Source organism: Acipenser ruthenus, unplaced genomic scaffold (genome assembly GCF_902713425.1).
Source record: "Acipenser ruthenus unplaced genomic scaffold, fAciRut3.2 maternal haplotype, whole genome shotgun sequence".
NCBI classification, from domain to species: Eukaryota; Metazoa; Chordata; class Actinopteri; order Acipenseriformes; family Acipenseridae; genus Acipenser; species Acipenser ruthenus.
In genome coordinates, this window is record NW_026708555.1 from 1 (window position 1) to 16,647 (window position 16,647).

The 16,647-nt window shown below is 47.8% G+C and overlaps 1 protein-coding gene across 2 annotated transcripts in view; it reads right to left on the reverse strand.

The window, feature by feature from the left end:
• Positions 1-296: 296 nt before the first annotated feature.
• The window catches only part of LOC117967960 (voltage-dependent L-type calcium channel subunit alpha-1D-like), a 33,094-nt gene continuing 16,743 nt past the window's right edge, over positions 297-16,647 (reverse strand). Inside the window, exons 22-46 of one of the 2 annotated variants that reach the window (XM_059021320.1) lie at positions 16,515-16,644; positions 16,225-16,284; positions 15,432-15,538; positions 14,886-14,973; positions 14,494-14,601; positions 14,231-14,283; positions 12,990-13,136; positions 12,500-12,701; positions 10,006-10,164; positions 9,274-9,384; positions 8,785-8,868; positions 7,554-7,577; positions 6,834-6,962; positions 6,321-6,386; positions 5,887-5,978; positions 5,428-5,587; positions 4,911-5,038; positions 4,597-4,693; positions 3,846-3,948; positions 3,518-3,619; positions 2,925-3,052; positions 2,231-2,344; positions 1,634-1,955; positions 922-1,062; positions 297-453 (exon numbers count right to left, since the gene is read on the reverse strand). In XM_059021320.1, the coding sequence (XP_058877303.1) occupies positions 1,013-1,062; positions 1,634-1,955; positions 2,231-2,344; positions 2,925-3,052; positions 3,518-3,619; positions 3,846-3,948; positions 4,597-4,693; positions 4,911-5,038; positions 5,428-5,587; positions 5,887-5,978; positions 6,321-6,386; positions 6,834-6,962; positions 7,554-7,577; positions 8,785-8,868; positions 9,274-9,384; positions 10,006-10,164; positions 12,500-12,701; positions 12,990-13,136; positions 14,231-14,283; positions 14,494-14,601; positions 14,886-14,973; positions 15,432-15,538; positions 16,225-16,284; positions 16,515-16,644 (2,764 nt within the window). In that variant the 3' untranslated portion in view covers positions 297-453; positions 922-1,012. The remainder of the gene's footprint in view (positions 454-921; positions 1,063-1,633; positions 1,956-2,230; positions 2,345-2,924; positions 3,053-3,517; positions 3,620-3,845; positions 3,949-4,596; positions 4,694-4,910; positions 5,039-5,427; positions 5,588-5,886; positions 5,979-6,320; positions 6,387-6,833; positions 6,963-7,553; positions 7,578-8,784; positions 8,869-9,273; positions 9,385-10,005; positions 10,165-12,499; positions 12,702-12,989; positions 13,137-14,230; positions 14,284-14,493; positions 14,602-14,885; positions 14,974-15,431; positions 15,539-16,224; positions 16,285-16,514; positions 16,645-16,647) is intronic. The other variant, XM_059021321.1, reaches the window with a different exon arrangement.

A 16,647-nucleotide genomic window follows, 5' to 3' on the forward strand; every position in this document is an offset into this window, starting at 1 on the left:
GAGGTCACCGGACTAATTTAAAAGCACAGAATCCAGTTTCTTTTTTTTTTTTTTAATGTTCCCAGTGTCCCATCCTACTACTTCACCTAGCAGGCTGCTTTCTCTCCTCTCATCTCTCTCCCCTCATCTCTCTCCCTCCTCTCATCTCTCTCCCTCCTCTCTCTCCCCCTCCTTCCTCCCTCCCTCTCTCCCTCTCTCCCTCTCTGCTAAACTTGGATGTTTTGAGTTAACTTTATCTGTCAACGTTTATGATTTGAATAATCTCAACGGATATTGTATGGGGGGTAGCTGACCTGTGGGTGTGGGGGGAGCAGGCGTCTCCTCGCTGCTCGCTGGCCCTCGCCATAGCCGTTGCCATAGTGACCACCGTAGAGGGTGGGGCTTGGCACCTGTCCATCATAGATGTGTTCTCGGAGTCCGGGGTAAAGGGGCGGGTCGTCTGTGCAGAGCTGCCTGAGGGAGACGCATACAAACAGACTTCATTTACTCCATGTTCCTTTGGAACTAACGATGTTGATCGTGTGTATAAGGCAATTCACTCCCTCTTACTAGCGCACAAGTGAGCAGTGTTCACTCATAATGAAAAGCTCACTCCCGAGCCTGTACCCCTGTCTCTCCTCTCTGTCTAGGCTGTACCCCCTCTCTCCTCTCTCTTTAGAGGCTGTACCCCCCTCTCCTCTCTCTCTGGAGGCTGTGCCCCTGTCTCTCCTCTCTCTCTGGATGCTGTACCCCCCTCTCTCCTCTCTCTCTGGAGGCTGTGCCCCTGTCTCTCCTCTCTCTCTGGATGCTGTACCCCCTCTCTCCTCTCTCTCTGGAGGCTGTGCCCCTGTCTCTCCTCTCTCTCTGGAGGCTGTACCCCCCCTCTCCTCTCTCTCTGGAGGCTGTGCCCCTGTCTCTCCTCTCTCTCTCTGGAGGCTGTACCTCTCTCTGGATGCTGTGCTCTCCGAGTCCTCCTCTCTGCTGTAGTATCCCTGCTCTCCGGAGTAGGTCTCCTCTCCCAGCTGCTCCAGGATCACTTCCTCCCTCCGAGACGCAGTGGGGTCCCCCTCACCGGAGTCTCTCCTGGGGGGCAGGGAGGGGGGGACAGGCAGGAATATCAGTACAGAGAATCTCCAAAACCCAACGGTCATTAAATCGCCAAACACTGAGACACGGCAAACTGGAAAGCGCTGGAAAAAAATTAAATAAATAAATAAACTACCCAAACCCCCTCTTCAACAGTATAAAGACGCCGGTTTAAAGGGATGCTAGCGAACACTAGGATCCCTTTCTTTAACCACTGGCCCAGCAAGCCTCCTGGGTCTAAAATACACCTCAAAGGCTGTCCTGGTATTGCAATAAAAACAGGTGATGAGGGCGAACAAAAACCTAACCTTCCTTCATGTCAAAGTCACACGAACGCAATGTATGACGAGGCAGAAAGATGAAAATGTTGAAATGGCTTGATGAATGCACGGATGTGAAATCAAACACAATGACCCCATTTTGAAACCCTTACCTCAAGTATCTGTCATTGTAGCGAACTCTACTTTATTTCAGATAGAAAAAAAAAAGAAGGATTTAATGTAATATTACTTAAAAAGCAAGTCCAGCCTGCTGTTTGTACAGCTGTGGGCAAAAGCGATGCCCTCACCTGCTGCAGGCGGCTTTGGGAGCCGGTCCACTGCACCCGTGCTGGGGGGGCGCTGGCTGTGGCTGCGTGTGGCTGTGGGCTCCTCTGCTCCCCCAGTGTCACTGTGCTTGATGGTCTGTCCCGTGGGCTGGCTCTTGTGCAGGCTGACGATGGAGACCCCGACGGTGAGCCACCCCTCCGTTGGAGATGGTCTCTCCCCCGCCCCCTCCTGCTCCCCCCCCGCCCCCGTTGGCGCTGCCCGTGGAGTGTGTGGACTGGGTTGCCAGGGAGCTGCGTCTGCCCGGGGGGGCTGGTCAGAGTGGTTTGAGAAGACGCTGTCGTTCTGTATCACAAACAAACAAACAAACAAACAAACAAACAAACAAATAGAGGGGGTAAAGATGACCCTTACAAGCGTTTCCACTAGAAGTCTTTCTCAGTGTCTTCAATAGAAACACTAAAAGAAACTTCATAAATTCAATGGCAAACGTTTCCACTAGAAGTCTTTCTCAGCGTCTTCAATAGAAACACAATTATAATTTTTTTTTATATAATTTTTGTGTACAATTATAATTGTACACAAAAATCTGGCACTGTAAAGATGACCTCACTGCTGACCTTATAGTGGGCGTCGTCTTCTTCTGCTGGCCCCGCCTCCTCCCCCGCCTCCATGTCACATGACATGGCCAAGCGAATCTCCGGGCCCAAATCCTGCAGAGTGCGCAGCCCAGCCTGTCAATAACCAAACCAATAATCTATAACCAGTAATCAATATTCAAATCGACAAGCAAGTCAGTGACTAGCAGTGTGATGACACAGTGGATCACCAGAATCTGACACTCTCAATAACATCAACAACCAGTTTCATCACACTCGGATGAGTGGTTCTCCAGGTAAATGTCCAGTCAGTCCACGTCCTGGAGGGCTCGATGGAGATATTGATTAATTTAAGCAAGGTGAAATGTAAAACAAACAAGGTCCTATTGGAAGTGCCTCTGCAGCAGCAGCAGCAGTTGATGATGATGATGCAGAGTTCAAATCTCAGCTCAGCCACTGTGTGTGACCCTGAGCAAGTCACTGAACCTCCTTGTGCTCCGTCCTTCGGATGAGACGTAAAACAAACAAGCTCCTATTGGAAGTGACTCTGCAGCAGCAGCAGCAGCAGTTGTTGATGATGCATAGTTCACCCCCTAGTCCCCCTGCTAGATGACTCATTAATAATAATAATAATAGTAATAATGTTGTTTTCTGGGTCACAGTTTCTGGTGCATCTCCACACTGCTGTTTAATATCCGCTCCGTTCGTCTCTCACCTGCAGTGTGTTGGAGTTGCTGGGCTCCGTCTCTCCCAGCATGCCTTTCTCCTTCCTCTTCCGGAACTTCCTGAAGTAGTCCTGGATCAGGAACGTGGCGTAGAACTTTCCCACAGTCACCTCCTCGTCTGCTCCCGGGAAAACACGCAACGCAGTGGCAGTGAGCAGGAAACGATTCACACAGGATTTGTTCAGTTCCCCTCCCGTGCTTTGCCCGTGGTTATACTATGCATTTACCCTGGCTTGCCATGTTTATTAACATGCTTTATAGAGAAAGAGAGAACCGCAGACTCAATTGGACTCCAGAATAAAAAAAACTTGTCACATTGCCATATCTCATGCTGTGCTGTATTACTCTGTGCTTCTACTGTGGGGCACTTTTATAAGGTTTTAGTTTACAATGGTTTGTTTTTTTAATATGCTTTACCACACCTCTCTATGCTTTACAATGCTCCCCTGTGCTTTACCAGACCTCTCTGTGCTTTACAATGCTTCCCTATGCTTTACCAGACCTCTCTGTGCTTTACAATGCTTCCCTATGCTTTACCAGACCTCTGTGCTTTACAATGCTTTCACTGTGCTGTATCTCTTACCCTCGGGTGGAGGAATGACCTCGTCCAGGATCTTGGGTTTCATTCTCTTCCAGATCTTCTTGATGACGATGCGGAGCTCCTCATTCTCCTGCTCTGGGTTACCTGTCTCAGGAGAGGCCAGGGAGGGGCAGGTGAGAGGATATATCCAACACGACGTCTGACTTTGTCAGTGTGACACACACGCACGCACGAGAAAACCGGGGCTGACAACAGGTCACTGTCACTGTAATTAAGTGTGATTGTCACTGTAATTAAGTGTGATTGTCACTGTAAGTGTGATTGTCACTGTAATTAAGTGTGATTGTCACTGCCTGGCTGTGGGACTGACCTTCGGTTTTGATCTTCAGTGCGGTCCTGACGAGAGCGAAGAGTGTGGCGTTGAAGGTGACCGTGCCGTCGCTGTTCAGAGGCATGTTCATCGCCACCAGCCTCTGAGAGACAGAGCAGAGACACAGACACCAGTGACACAGACACCAGAGATACACACACCAGGTAAGGGCCCAATCCACAGCCTACATTACAATGCAGGTGTGTGTGTGTGTGTGCGTGTGAGTGAGAGTGTGTGTGTGTGTGTGTGTGTGTGTGTGAGGGAGAGTGTGTGTTCCAAATTGGAACACACGTAAGATGAAATGGGCCTAAGAAGGACTGAGGAAAGGGTAAAGCAACAGCAGATGGAAAGAAGGCTCCCGTTGCATAGCAGTGTGATCATAAGACACACCTGAGCTTGTTGCCTAGACACACTGGGGCTGATCAAGCTGGTAGTAAAACCTGGAATGGGTTAAGCTGCTGTGCAATAGGAGTCGTATTCCCATCCATGAACAGACTTCAATACAATACAAACTTATATTTTATAAAAAAAAATGTAAAGAGAACATGATTATTTTTTCAACCTTTCTGGTTAACGATATATATTTATAACGAGGCCTTTTTTCAAAAGCATTAAAAGCATTAAACTACAAGACATATATATTTTAAAATTAGCGGTAAACTTGGCTTAGTATTTATAATACAGATGTATTTATAGTACAGATGTATTTATAGTACAGAATGTATTTATTTGTAACTCTTGGAATCCTTACCTTGCAGGCGACACGATGAGGGCACAGCTTCCCGAATCCCAGGGGGGGCTGAATCCTGCGCAGCAAAGCCACAACATCCAAGTGCTTAATACGACCCCTAAACACAGAGCGGGACACTAAATACGACCCCTAAACACAGAGTCACTCGCTTAATACGACCCCTAAACACAGTGAGGAAAGCACGGACTCCACTGTTGCTCCTGTCAGTTACACACAGTATACCGATCCTGAAACTCAAACACACGCCACTGTTTTTCATCCCCGGCCGGATGGTTTGTCAGGAATGCACGGCTGGGGAATCCAGCGATCCTTACTTTGCCTCGGGATCATACTCCGACCAGATCCGCTTGAACTCGTCCAGGTGATGCGGCCCCAGGATCGACCAATCACGCGTCAGATAGTCAAAGTTATCCATGATGACGGCCACAAACAAGTTGATGATCTGCGGGAACCAATCAGAAAGTCTGGGTGTGGGTTGGGATTGGTGTTGGGGGTTGGTGTGGGGGTGTGGGTTGGGGTTGGGGGTGTGGGTTTGAGGTGTGGGTTGGCATTGGGGTTGGGGTGTGGGTTGGCGTTGGGGTTGGGGTGTGGGTTAGGGTGTGGGTTGGGGTTGGTGTGGGGGTGTGGGTTGGGGTTGGGGTGGTGTTGGGGTGAGGGTGTGGGTTGGGGGTTGAGGTGTGGGTTGGCTTTGGGGTTGGGGTGTGGGTTAGGGTGTGGGTTAGGTTTGGGGTTTGGGGTGTGGGTTGGGGTTGGGGTTGGGGTTGGGTTTGGGGTTGGGGTGTGGGTTAGGGTTGGTGTGGGGGTGTGGGTTGATTCCTATGGGAGCCTCACCAGGAAGGCGCACAGCATGAAGAAGCTGATGAAGTAGACGATGGCGAAGGTGCTCCCGCAGGTGAACTCCTCCCCCGGCTCATAGTCCGACTCGGGGTCACAGCGCTTCCCCGGCAGGCTGGCCAGCATGATCTCCTGCCAGGCCTCCCCCGTCGCACACCTGAGGGGGGAGAGAGTGTGGACAGAGAGGGGGGAGAGGAAAGCTATATAGGTAAGGGTTTTTCTGATCTGGGGGTTTTAACATCCCCCACCCCCCTCGAAACAAACAAAATGTCTTTATCCTTTAAAGACAGAAAGAGTATCGGACACTATTTTGAAGTCTTCCTGTTTATGGTGCAGTTTACCGAAAATTTTATTTGAAATGGGGCAGTAAAAATAACACTAATAATGAACATGTTGCTTCCTCTCTTGTTAGGGTCAGGGTTAGGGTTAGGGTTAGGGCTAGGCAGCCCCGCTCACCTGAACAGAAGCAGCACAGCCTGTTGGAATGTCTGGAAGTTGTTATTCCTGTTGATCTGAGTGCCGTCCTGCATGGCAATCTTACCAAACGTCTGAGGAGAGAGAGACACACACACAGACAGACAGACACGCACACACACAGACAGACACACAGACACACACACACACACACGCACTGTAGTGGCAGTCACCAGTAACACTTTCAAATACTGGCCGCAAATTCCTAATGAATCCCGGCTGAATCTCAACAGGAATAACAGCTGAATATCTTCCGAGTCCTGAAGTCGTTCATTGTGAATTCCGCCCCCTGTTAGTTTGTGCTGGTTTAGTTACCCGTATTCACTGTATGTTCCTTTGTAACTAATGCTGTTGGTCGCATGTATAACGCATCAGTCCGGTTGCTCTCCCATGGTGTATAAAGCCTTGCTTGTTACCTGCATCCCGATGACAGCGTAGATGAAGAAGATCATCGCGATCAGAAGAGCGACGTACGGCAGAGCCTGAGCACAGGAGAGGAAAGGGTTAAACCAGGATGAGAAACTCTCACGAGCCCTGCTGCTGCTGCTGCTGCTGCTGCGTGACTCAACCCTGGTCAAGCACACCTGGTGCAGAGCAGACAGGGTGAACACTGCTTTGGAGCCCCAGCGCCACCTTGTGTACAGCAAGTGTATTACCAGCAAAACAGAAGGACATTTGATACCCAGTGCTAGATCAGTCGATGGCGCTGGCTCCTCTATACACTGTGGCAGATCAAGCCTAGGTTACATGTGTTGTCTAAGGCAAGCGATACAACAAAAAAACAGCCCCTGAACCAATCAAGCAAATTTTGTGGCAGGTATACTTGGTGGATTTTTTTTTTTTAATAAAATGTGCTGGCTTGTAAATACTTCACTATTATTGCAGTGGCTTAGAAATGAAGGGCCTGGAAGTGATGTAGGGGGTATGACCTGGAAGGACTTGATGAAGGTCCACAGCAGGGTTCGAATGCCCTCCCCCTTGCTCAGCAGCTTGACCAATCGCATCACTCTGAAGAGACGGAAGAAAGTGATGGAGATTCGAGAGCTGTCCTCCGCGCTCTGGAGAGACAGAGAGACACAGCAGATCCCGCTTCAAAACTGCGCTTCAAAAAAAAACAACTTCTTAACTTTGTCAGCTTAGGAAACCTTTTTTTCCATTTGTGATCATCTGTAATACTTTTTATGATATTTTATTTATTTCTCTGATTATTTTACCCGTTTTTTTTCTACCCAATTTTATTAAATGAGTCATTCAGCAGACGCTTTTATCCAAAGCAACTTACAGAGACTAGGGGGGTGAACTCTGCATCATCATCATCATCAACAACTGCTGCTGCTGCTGCAGAGTCACTTCCAATAGGAGCTTGTTTGTTTTACGTCTCATCCGAAGGACGGAGCACAAGGAGGTGAAGTGACTTGCTCAGGGTCTCACACACACACACACACACACACACACACACACACACACACACACACACACACACACACACACACACACACACACACAGGGAGTCAGTGGCTGAGCTGGGATTTGAACCTCCTGGTACCAAGACCCTTTCTCCACTGGACCCCCGAAATGCATCTCAATTCAAATGTAACCAGACAGACAGACAGACACAGACAGACAGACGATTCTGTGAAGGAGTTTACCTCGTGACCGAGATCACCCCCGTTCTGGAGAGGGTGAGAGTGAGTGAGAGAGAGAGAGAGAGACAGAGAGAGGGAGAGAGAGAGAGAGAGTGTGATGAAGGTGGAGGATGGAAGATGATATCAATCCAGCGCAGGTGAAATCAATGGAATGAATCGGCACACACATGGAATAGACAAAAAAAAAAAAAAAAAGATTTAAAAAAATGATTTTTTTTTTTTTTTAATGTTACATGGCACAGACTTTCAGTGTCTTCAATAGAAACACTAAAAGAAACTTCATAAATTCAATGGCAAACGTTTCCACTAGAAGTCTTTCTCAGCGTCTTCAATAGAAACACTAAAAGAAACTTCATAAATTCAATGGCAAACGTTTCCACTAGAAGTCTTTCTCAGTGTCTTCAACAGAAACACTAAAAGAAACTTCATAAATTCAACGGCAAACGTTTCCACTAGAAGTCTTTCTCAGTGTCTTCAATAGAAACACTGAAAGAAACTTCATAAATTCAACGGCAAGCGTTTCCACTAGAAGTCTTTCTCAGTGTCTTCAACAGAAACACTAAAAGAAACTTCATAAATTCAATGGCAAGTGTTTCCACTAGAAGTCTTTCTCAGCGTCTTCAATAGAAACACTAAAAGAAACTTCATAAATTCAACGGCAAACGTTTCCACTAGAAGTCTTTCTCAGCGTCTTCAATAGAAACACTAAAAGAAACTTCATAAATTCAATGGCAAACGTTTCCACTAGAAGTCTTTCTCAGTGTCTTCAACAGAAACACTAAAAGAAACTTCATAAATTCAATGGCAAACGTTTCCACTAGAAGTCTTTCTCAGCGTCTTCAATAGAAACACTAAAAGAAACTTCATAAATTCAACGGCAAACGTTTCCACTAGAAGTCTTTCTCAGCGTCTTCAATAGAAACACTAAAAGAAACTTCATAAATTCAACGGCAAACGTTTCCACTAGAAGTCTCTTTGTCAGTGTCTTCAATAGAAACACTAAAAGAAACTTCATAAATTCAATGGCAAACGTTTGCACTAGAAGTCTTTCTCAGTGTCTTTGGTGAAAGATTGCTAGTCGAAACGTTTGTCATTCAATGTATCATTTATTATTACTGTATTATTATCCTCATGTTCATCTCCAAGAGTCCTAGCTGTTTCTTTACTGATCATGATTCAAAGTGAGTTGAAAGTGTGTGTGTTTCAGACAGCAGGTCCCTGTCTCGTTACTCACATTGAATTCAGTGACGGCGATATCCACCACGCTGCCGACCACGATCAGAGCATCAAACGAGTTCCACGCGTCCATGAAATAGTGCTGCCGGACATGAGGCACGGACAGGGGGACGGGGGGACAGAGAGATATTTAATATGAACACTGACCCTTAGAAAAGCTCCCACTAGTCAAAGCACAGTAAAACCACGGTAAAGCACAGAGAGGTGTGGTAAAGCATAGGGAAGCATTGTAAAGCACAAAGAGGTCTGGTAAAGCATAGGGAAGCATTGTAAAGCACAGAGAGGTCTGGTAAAGCATAGGGAAGCATTGTAAAGCACAGAGAGGTCTGGTAAAGCATAGGGAAGCATTGTAAAGCACAGAGAGGTCTGGTAAAGCATAGGGAAGCATTGTAAAAGCGCAGAGAGGTCTGTTTTAAAAGCAGAATATTTCTTAAAGGCGACGACAAGCACGGGATCAAGTATCAGCGCTCCCCTAGTTTGGACTCACTTTGGGTCGGAAGGCGAGCAGTTTGAGGATCATCTCCACGGTGAAGAGGCCAGTGAAGATCATGTTCAGGAGATCCATGGCATAGTTAAAGGGTTCAGACTGTTCATAGTGCTGAGAGAGAGGAGGAAAGGGGAAGACAGAGGGGGAGAGAAGGAGAAAGAGGAGGAGAAGAGGGGTGAGGAGGAGAGAAGCAGAGAGAGGAGGAGAAGAGGGGAGAGAGGAGGAGGAGAGCGGGGGAGAGAAGAGGAGAGAAGAGGAGAGAGGGGGAGAAAGGGGGAGAGAAGAGGAGAGAAGAGGAGAGAGGAGAAGGGGAGAGGAGGAGAGAAGGGGAGAGGAGGAGAGAAGGGAAGAGGAGAGAGAAGGGGAGAGGAGAGAGAAGGGGAGAGGAGAGAAGAGGAGAGGAGAGAGGGGGAGAAGAGAGAGGGGGGAGAGGAGGAGAGAAGGGGAGAGGAGAGAGGAGGAGAGAGAGGATGTCAGTCATTCAGTTAATTATTGATCTCTGCCGTGGCTTCTATTTGACTTTATGAAGCACAATTAGTTCATTCTATAGAGTGATGCAAAACATTTGGCCACGGCTGTGTGTATTTCATTACTGAGACGAGCCTGTTTTCAACTGAACTTCCAGACTTCGGGAGTCTATGTCTTGTTTGCTTTGTGCTCTCAGTTCCTCTAGTACAGCAGTGTATTCCCTATTGCCTGCGCTGTGCAGGGTGCAGTGACACAGACTCTCACCTGCATGGCCAGGGTGATGGTGTTCAGCAGGATCAGGATGAACATGATGTATTCGAACCCGGTCGAGTTCACCATGGACCAGAACTTGTACTGGAGCTTGTTCTTGGGGATGTAGAGCTGCAAAGGCTGTGCCTTCAGGGCGAACTCCACACACTGCCTCTAGAGGAGGGGAGGAGAAAGGGGGGGGGGTGAGTCTCAGTGTGTCTCAGAGCGTATCTCAGTGTGTCTCAGAGCGTATCTCAGTGTGTCTCAAAGCGTATCTCAGTGTATCTCAGTGCATCTCAGTGTGTCTCTCAGAGCGTATCTCAGTGCGTATCTCAGTGCGTGTCTCAGTACATATCTCAGTGCGTATCTCAATGCGTGTATCTCAGTGCGTGTCTCAGTGTGTGTCTCAGTGTGTCTCTGTATTGGTACCTGGTTCTTGTCCAGCTCACAGTTCTTGTACTCCTGCTCCACCTGGTCTCAGTGTATCTCAGTGTGTGTGTGTCTCAGTGCACCTCTGTGCATCTCTGTACAGGTACCTGGTTCTTGTCCAGCTCACAGTTCTTGTACTCCTGCTCCCCCTGGTCTCAGTGTATCTCAGTGTGTGTGTGTCTCAGTGCACCTCTGTGCATCTCTGTACTGGTACCTGGTTCTTGTCCAGCTCACAGTTCTTGTACTCCTGCTCCCCCTGGTCTCAGTGTATCTCAGTGTGTGTGTGTCTCAGTGCACCTCTGTGCATCTCTGTATTGGTACCTGGTTCTTGTCCAGCTCACAGTTCTTGTACTCCTGCTCCCCCTGGTCTCAGTGTATCTCAGTGTGTGTGTGTCTCAGTGCACCTCTGTGCATCTCTGTACTGGTACCTGGTTCTTGTCCAGCTCACAGTTCTTGTACTCCTGCTCCCCCTGGTCTCAGTGTATCTCAGTGTGTGTGTGTCTCAGTGCACCTCTGTGCATCTCTGTACTGGTACCTGGTTCTTGTCCAGCTCACAGTTCTTGTACTCCTGCTCCCCCTGGTCTCAGTGTATCTCAGTGTGTGTGTGTCTCAGTGCACCTCTGTGCATCTCTGTACTGGTACCTGGTTCTTGTCCAGCTCACAGTTCTTGTACTCCTGCTCCCCCTGGTCTCAGTGTATCTCAGTGTGTGTGTGTCTCAGTGCACCTCTGTGCATCTCTGTACTGGTACCTGGTTCTTGTCCAGCTCACAGTTCTTGTACTCCTGCTCCCCCTGGTCTCAGTGTATCTCAGTGTGTGTGTGTCTCAGTGCACCTCTGTGCATCTCTGTACTGGTACCTGGTTCTTGTCCAGCTCACAGTTCTTGTACTCCTGCTCCCCCTGGTCTCAGTGTATCTCAGTGTGTGTGTGTCTCAGTGCACCTCTGTGCATCTCTGTACTGGTACCTGGTTCTTGTCCAGCTCACAGTTCTTGTACTCCTGCTCTCCTTGGTCTCAGTGTATCTCAGTGTGTGTGTGTCTCAGTGCACCTCTGTGCATCTCTGTACTGGTACCTGGTTCTTGTCCAGCTCACAGTTCTTGTACTCCTGCTCCCCCTGGTCTCAGTGTATCTCAGTGTGTGTGTGTCTCAGTGCACCTCTGTGCATCTCTGTACTGGTACCTGGTTCTTGTCCAGCTCACAGTTCTTGTACTCCTGCTCCCCCTGGTCTCAGTGTATCTCAGTGTGTGTGTGTCTCAGTGCACCTCTGTGCATCTCTGTACTGGTACCTGGTTCTTGTCCAGCTCACAGTTCTTGTACTCCTGCTCCACCTGGTCTCAGTGTATCTCAGTGTGTGTGTGTCTCAGTGCACCTCTGTGCATCTCTGTACTGGTACCTGGTTCTTGTCCAGCTCACAGTTCTTGTACTCCTGCTCCCCCTGGTCTCAGTGTATCTCAGTGTGTGTGTGTCTCAGTGCACCTCTGTGCATCTCTGTACTGGTACCTGGTTCTTGTCCAGCTCACAGTTCTTGTACTCCTGCTCCCCCTGGTCTCAGTGTATCTCAGTGTGTGTGTGTCTCAGTGCACCTCTGTGCATCTCTGTACTGGTACCTGGTTCTTGTCCAGCTCACAGTTCTTGTACTCCTGCTCCCCCTGGTCTCAGTGTATCTCAGTGCACCTCTGTGCATCTCTGTACTGGTACCTGGTTCTTGTCCAGCTCACAGTTCTTGTACTCCTGCTCCCCCTGGTCTCAGTGTATCTCAGTGTGTGTGTCTCTGTATTGGTACCTGGTTCTTGTCCAGCTCACAGTTCTTGTACTCCTGCTCCCCCTGGTCTCAGTGTATCTCAGTGTGTGTGTCTCAGTACTGGTACCTGGTTCTTGTCCAGCTCACAGTTCTTGTACTCCTGCTCCACCTGGTCTCAGTGTATCTCAGTGTGTGTGTGTCTCAGTGCACCTCTGTGCATCTCTGTACTGGTACCTGGTTCTTGTCCAGCTCACAGTTCTTGTACTCCTGCTCCCCCTGGTCTCAGTGTATCTCAGTGTGTGTGTGTCTCAGTGCACCTCTGTGCATCTCTGTACTGGTACCTGGTTCTTGTCCAGCTCACAGTTCTTGTACTCCTGCTCTCCTTGGTCCCGGAAGGTGATGATGACGAAGCCCACGAAGATGTTCATCATGAAGAAGGCGATGATGATGATGTAGATGATGAAGAAGATGGAGATCTCCACGCGGTAGTTGTAGACTGGGCCCTCGTTCTCTGCGTTCGCATCGATCGCTTTGTACAGGAGCCTGGGGGGGGGGGGGGGGGGGGGGGGGGGCAGATAAACCATCAACTCTGTGTCAAGACAGACACACACACACACACACACACACACACTCCCACACAGATTCATATACATACACACACAGACAGACACACACACTCCCACAGACAGATTCATATACACACACACACACACAAATAAACATACACACGGATAAACACACAGAGAGACAGACACACACTGACAGACTCAGAGTTAGAGACACGCAGACTCACACAATCAGACTCACAGAGGCAGGGAGGCAGGTACTCACGCGGGCCAGCCCTCGAAGGTGGACACAGTGAACAGCGCCATCATGCCCGCCAGCACGTTATCGAAGTTGAAGTCGCTGTTGTGCCAGACCCGCTCCCTCACCATGGGGTGCAGGACATCGCCGTCCTTGTACACGATGAAGGTGCCTCTGCAGCACAGAGAGAGAGAGAGAGAGAGAGAATGAGGGGGAGAGAGAGAGAGACAGAGTGCACGAGAGAGAGAGAGAGAGAGAGAGAGAGAGACGGGATTCAAAAACACACACATGTACAGTGCGGCTGTGGCCAAAAGTTCTGCACCACCCTCCAGGATTAACTCATTCATAAAGTAAACCTTCATAGCTGCTGAATAATGTGACGTTCACATTGCACACCGCCTTGTAGTTTTTGCCATATACTTAACGGGAAAACTGACAAGTTGAAAAATGCTTTTTTTTTTTTTTTTTTGCGATATCATTTTGCAGTTTCTCCGATTCCATGAGGTTAAATAAAAGATCGAAATTCCGTTCCTATCGTTTTTATTTCTTTTATCAAGTCTCAATCCTAAAATTCTAGGTGATGCAAAAACTTTTGGCCAGAGCTGTAGGAAGATCAATCAATCAATCAATCAATCAATATTTATTTTATATAGAGCCTTTCATAGTGGAGCACCATCACAAAGCGCTTTACAAGACAGTGAGGAACAATGCATAGTACATGAAATACAGTGAAATACAGGGCATAGCACATTAAATACAAACAGTAAAAAACAATGCAAATACATTAAATACAAGCATAACACATTAAATACAAGGCTAGGATGTGAATTCTAAACATTGTGGATGCGTGTGTCATACAGAATCATACGAATAAGATGGAGTGAAAAAGCTGAAATAGCAATTTAGACAACAGCTAATAACAGATACCAGGCTTGAAGAGCATGGAAAACAGGAGAGAACAAAGTCATTGCAATTCAGTACTGAGCTTCACATGGTTTGTTTCGGTGGCTCGTAAATTGATCTCAATCAAAATTCTTACCGCAATCCAGATTGTTTTGATTCTGTAAATCAACTAGGCAATTATTGTTTTTTTTTTAATTTTTATTTTTACTCAGGAGAAACATATATTTTTTTTCTTCCAAGTGCCGCAGTGCATCCAGTTCATGCTCCCCCCTGCAACAATGCTGGCGGGGGGGGGGGTGGGGGGGGGCTGCAGGGGGAGCGTGATCTGAACACGCTGTTTGTTTATCATTATATATCAGCCTCACTTGCACTGGTCTGGAGTGTGCTTGGCTTCATCGGTGCATCTGTAGAATTTACCCTGAATCATAAGAAAAAAATAAAAAATAAATGAAATTATAAATCAGCAAAGAAAAAAATATATAGACATGTGAGAAAGCAAGTAGCTTCAAATCATTACCACTATTATTATTATGCATTTTGAATGAAGTTTAATTACACGGCTCTTGATTGTGAAGGATTACAATGGTAGCAGTGGCGCTGAGCACACTGAGCTGCTCTGGGGCGTTACCTTGAAGAGCTGCACCCCAATGCAGGCGAACATGAACTGCAGCAGGGTGGTGACTATCATGATGTTACCGATGGTCTTAATCGCCACAAACACACACTGAACCACATGCTGAAAGAGACAGAGAGAGAGACAGGGCTGAGGATACAGAGACACACACACACACACACACTGCACCACATGCTGAAAGAGACAGAGAGAGAGACAGGGCTGAGGATACAGAGACACACACACACTGCACCACATGCTGAAAGAGACAGAGAGAGAGACAGGGCTGAGGATACAGAGACACACACACACTGCACCACATGCTGAAAGAGACAGAGAGACACACCCACACACAGGCAGAGACACACACACAGATAGAGACACACACACACACATGCTAATGTTACCTTGAGCCCCTTGGCCCTGTTGATGGCTCTCAGAGGTCTGAGCACTCTCAGCACTCTCAGGATCTTCACTACTGAGATTGCGCTGGAGCTGAGACAGAAGAGAGAGAGAGAGAGAGAGAGAGAGAGAGAGAGAGAGAGAGAGAGAAAGGGAGAGTGAGAGAGAGAGAGAGGAGAGGTAAGAGAGAGAGGAGAGAGAGAGAGAGAGAGGGGAGAGACTTAGAGAGGGAGAGAGTTCAGGAAAAAAATACATGCAACCGTCTGCATAGTGTGACCATGGGAAAAGCATGGGGGGAAAATTGCAAAATGACAGTGCAAAGTTATTGTGGTAAACTTTTATCAGGGTAGGTAGGGTGGACTTGGGGCTGGGGCTTTAGGGTTAGGAAAGTCAGACTTTGTCCAGGAAAACATCCAGCCATATAAGGGTTGGGACAGCAGAGAGAAAAAACTAAAACACAGTGTACTTTACACACGCAGGGACTGAAGGAGAGGTCGCGCGCGCCGATGGCAGGGTGCAGTACCACCCCCCGGCCCGCATCACAGGCTTACTGTAAGAAGAAGGAGATGAGGGACACACTGACAACCAGCAGGTCCAACAGGTTGAACCAGTTCCTGCAGAAGGAGCCCTTGTGCAGAAACACTCCGTGCACCGTCACCTGTGACGACAAAGAGACACACACTCAACTGCAAATCCATCGTAGGGACAAAGAAAATGTAAACATGTACAATGTATATTATTATTGAGCAAATACCGCTGGAAAAAAAAAAAAACACTTCCGGAAATAATGCATAATAGACAGAATCAGTGAGATTCAAAAAGAAAAGACGCAGAAAGTGCCTGCTTTTAATAAAAGGGTCAAACCCAGCTCCAGGCAGAATACGCGCACGGCGATTTCTGACGGAAATCTGGGAATTCACTCAAGGTGTGATGCATAGCTGGACACTGTAATGAACAGCCATGCCTTGCTAATGAAATGTATTTCTATTTTGCTGGGGAGTTCAGCCTCTTGTAGCTCGTCTCACTATTCAAATCATCGCCCAAGAAGAAGGGAATACGGTGGAGAACTACAAAGCAACAGATTCCGTTTGAAACCTGAGTCTGTTTGAAACCTCCAGCTATGTTGCCAGCTATACTTATGCTTGCATGTATACTCACTATGATAAGTACCCAGTATCTAGAAAAGCGCTATGTACAGCCTTCGTTCTGGTGAATTGTCAATACTGTGTCTCGTTATTTCACAGACTCAACGATCCAGCATGACTTACTATGGGGAAGCCTCTCCTGAAGTGGAGTGCAGAACTCTAAAACACAGAGCGATAGACAGACTGACTGACTGAGTACCTTGAGTAAGATTTCCACAGTGAAGATGGAGGTAAAGGCATAGTCAGCATAACCCAGCACCTAAAACAAGCAGAAAGGAATCAGAGGAGACAAGAGATGCTGTGCTTTTAAATCAGGTTCCCCAGTAGGGGAGAATGGTGTGCTGACAAGGAACGAGCCTTGATGGGCTGAATGGGGTTGAGGGTTGAGGGTTAAGGGTTAAGGGTTGGTGGTTGTGGGTTGAGGATTGGGGTTTGGGGTTGAGGGTTATGGATTGGGGGTTGGCAGTTGGTGGTGGTTGGGTGGCCCACCTGGTTTCTGAAGGAGTGCGCTCTGATTGGATCCTCAGTAGCCAATGAGATGCTGCTCAGGATGATGAAGACGAGGATAAGGTTGGTGAAGATGTGATGGTTAATCAGAGTGTGGCAGGCGACTCGGAAACTG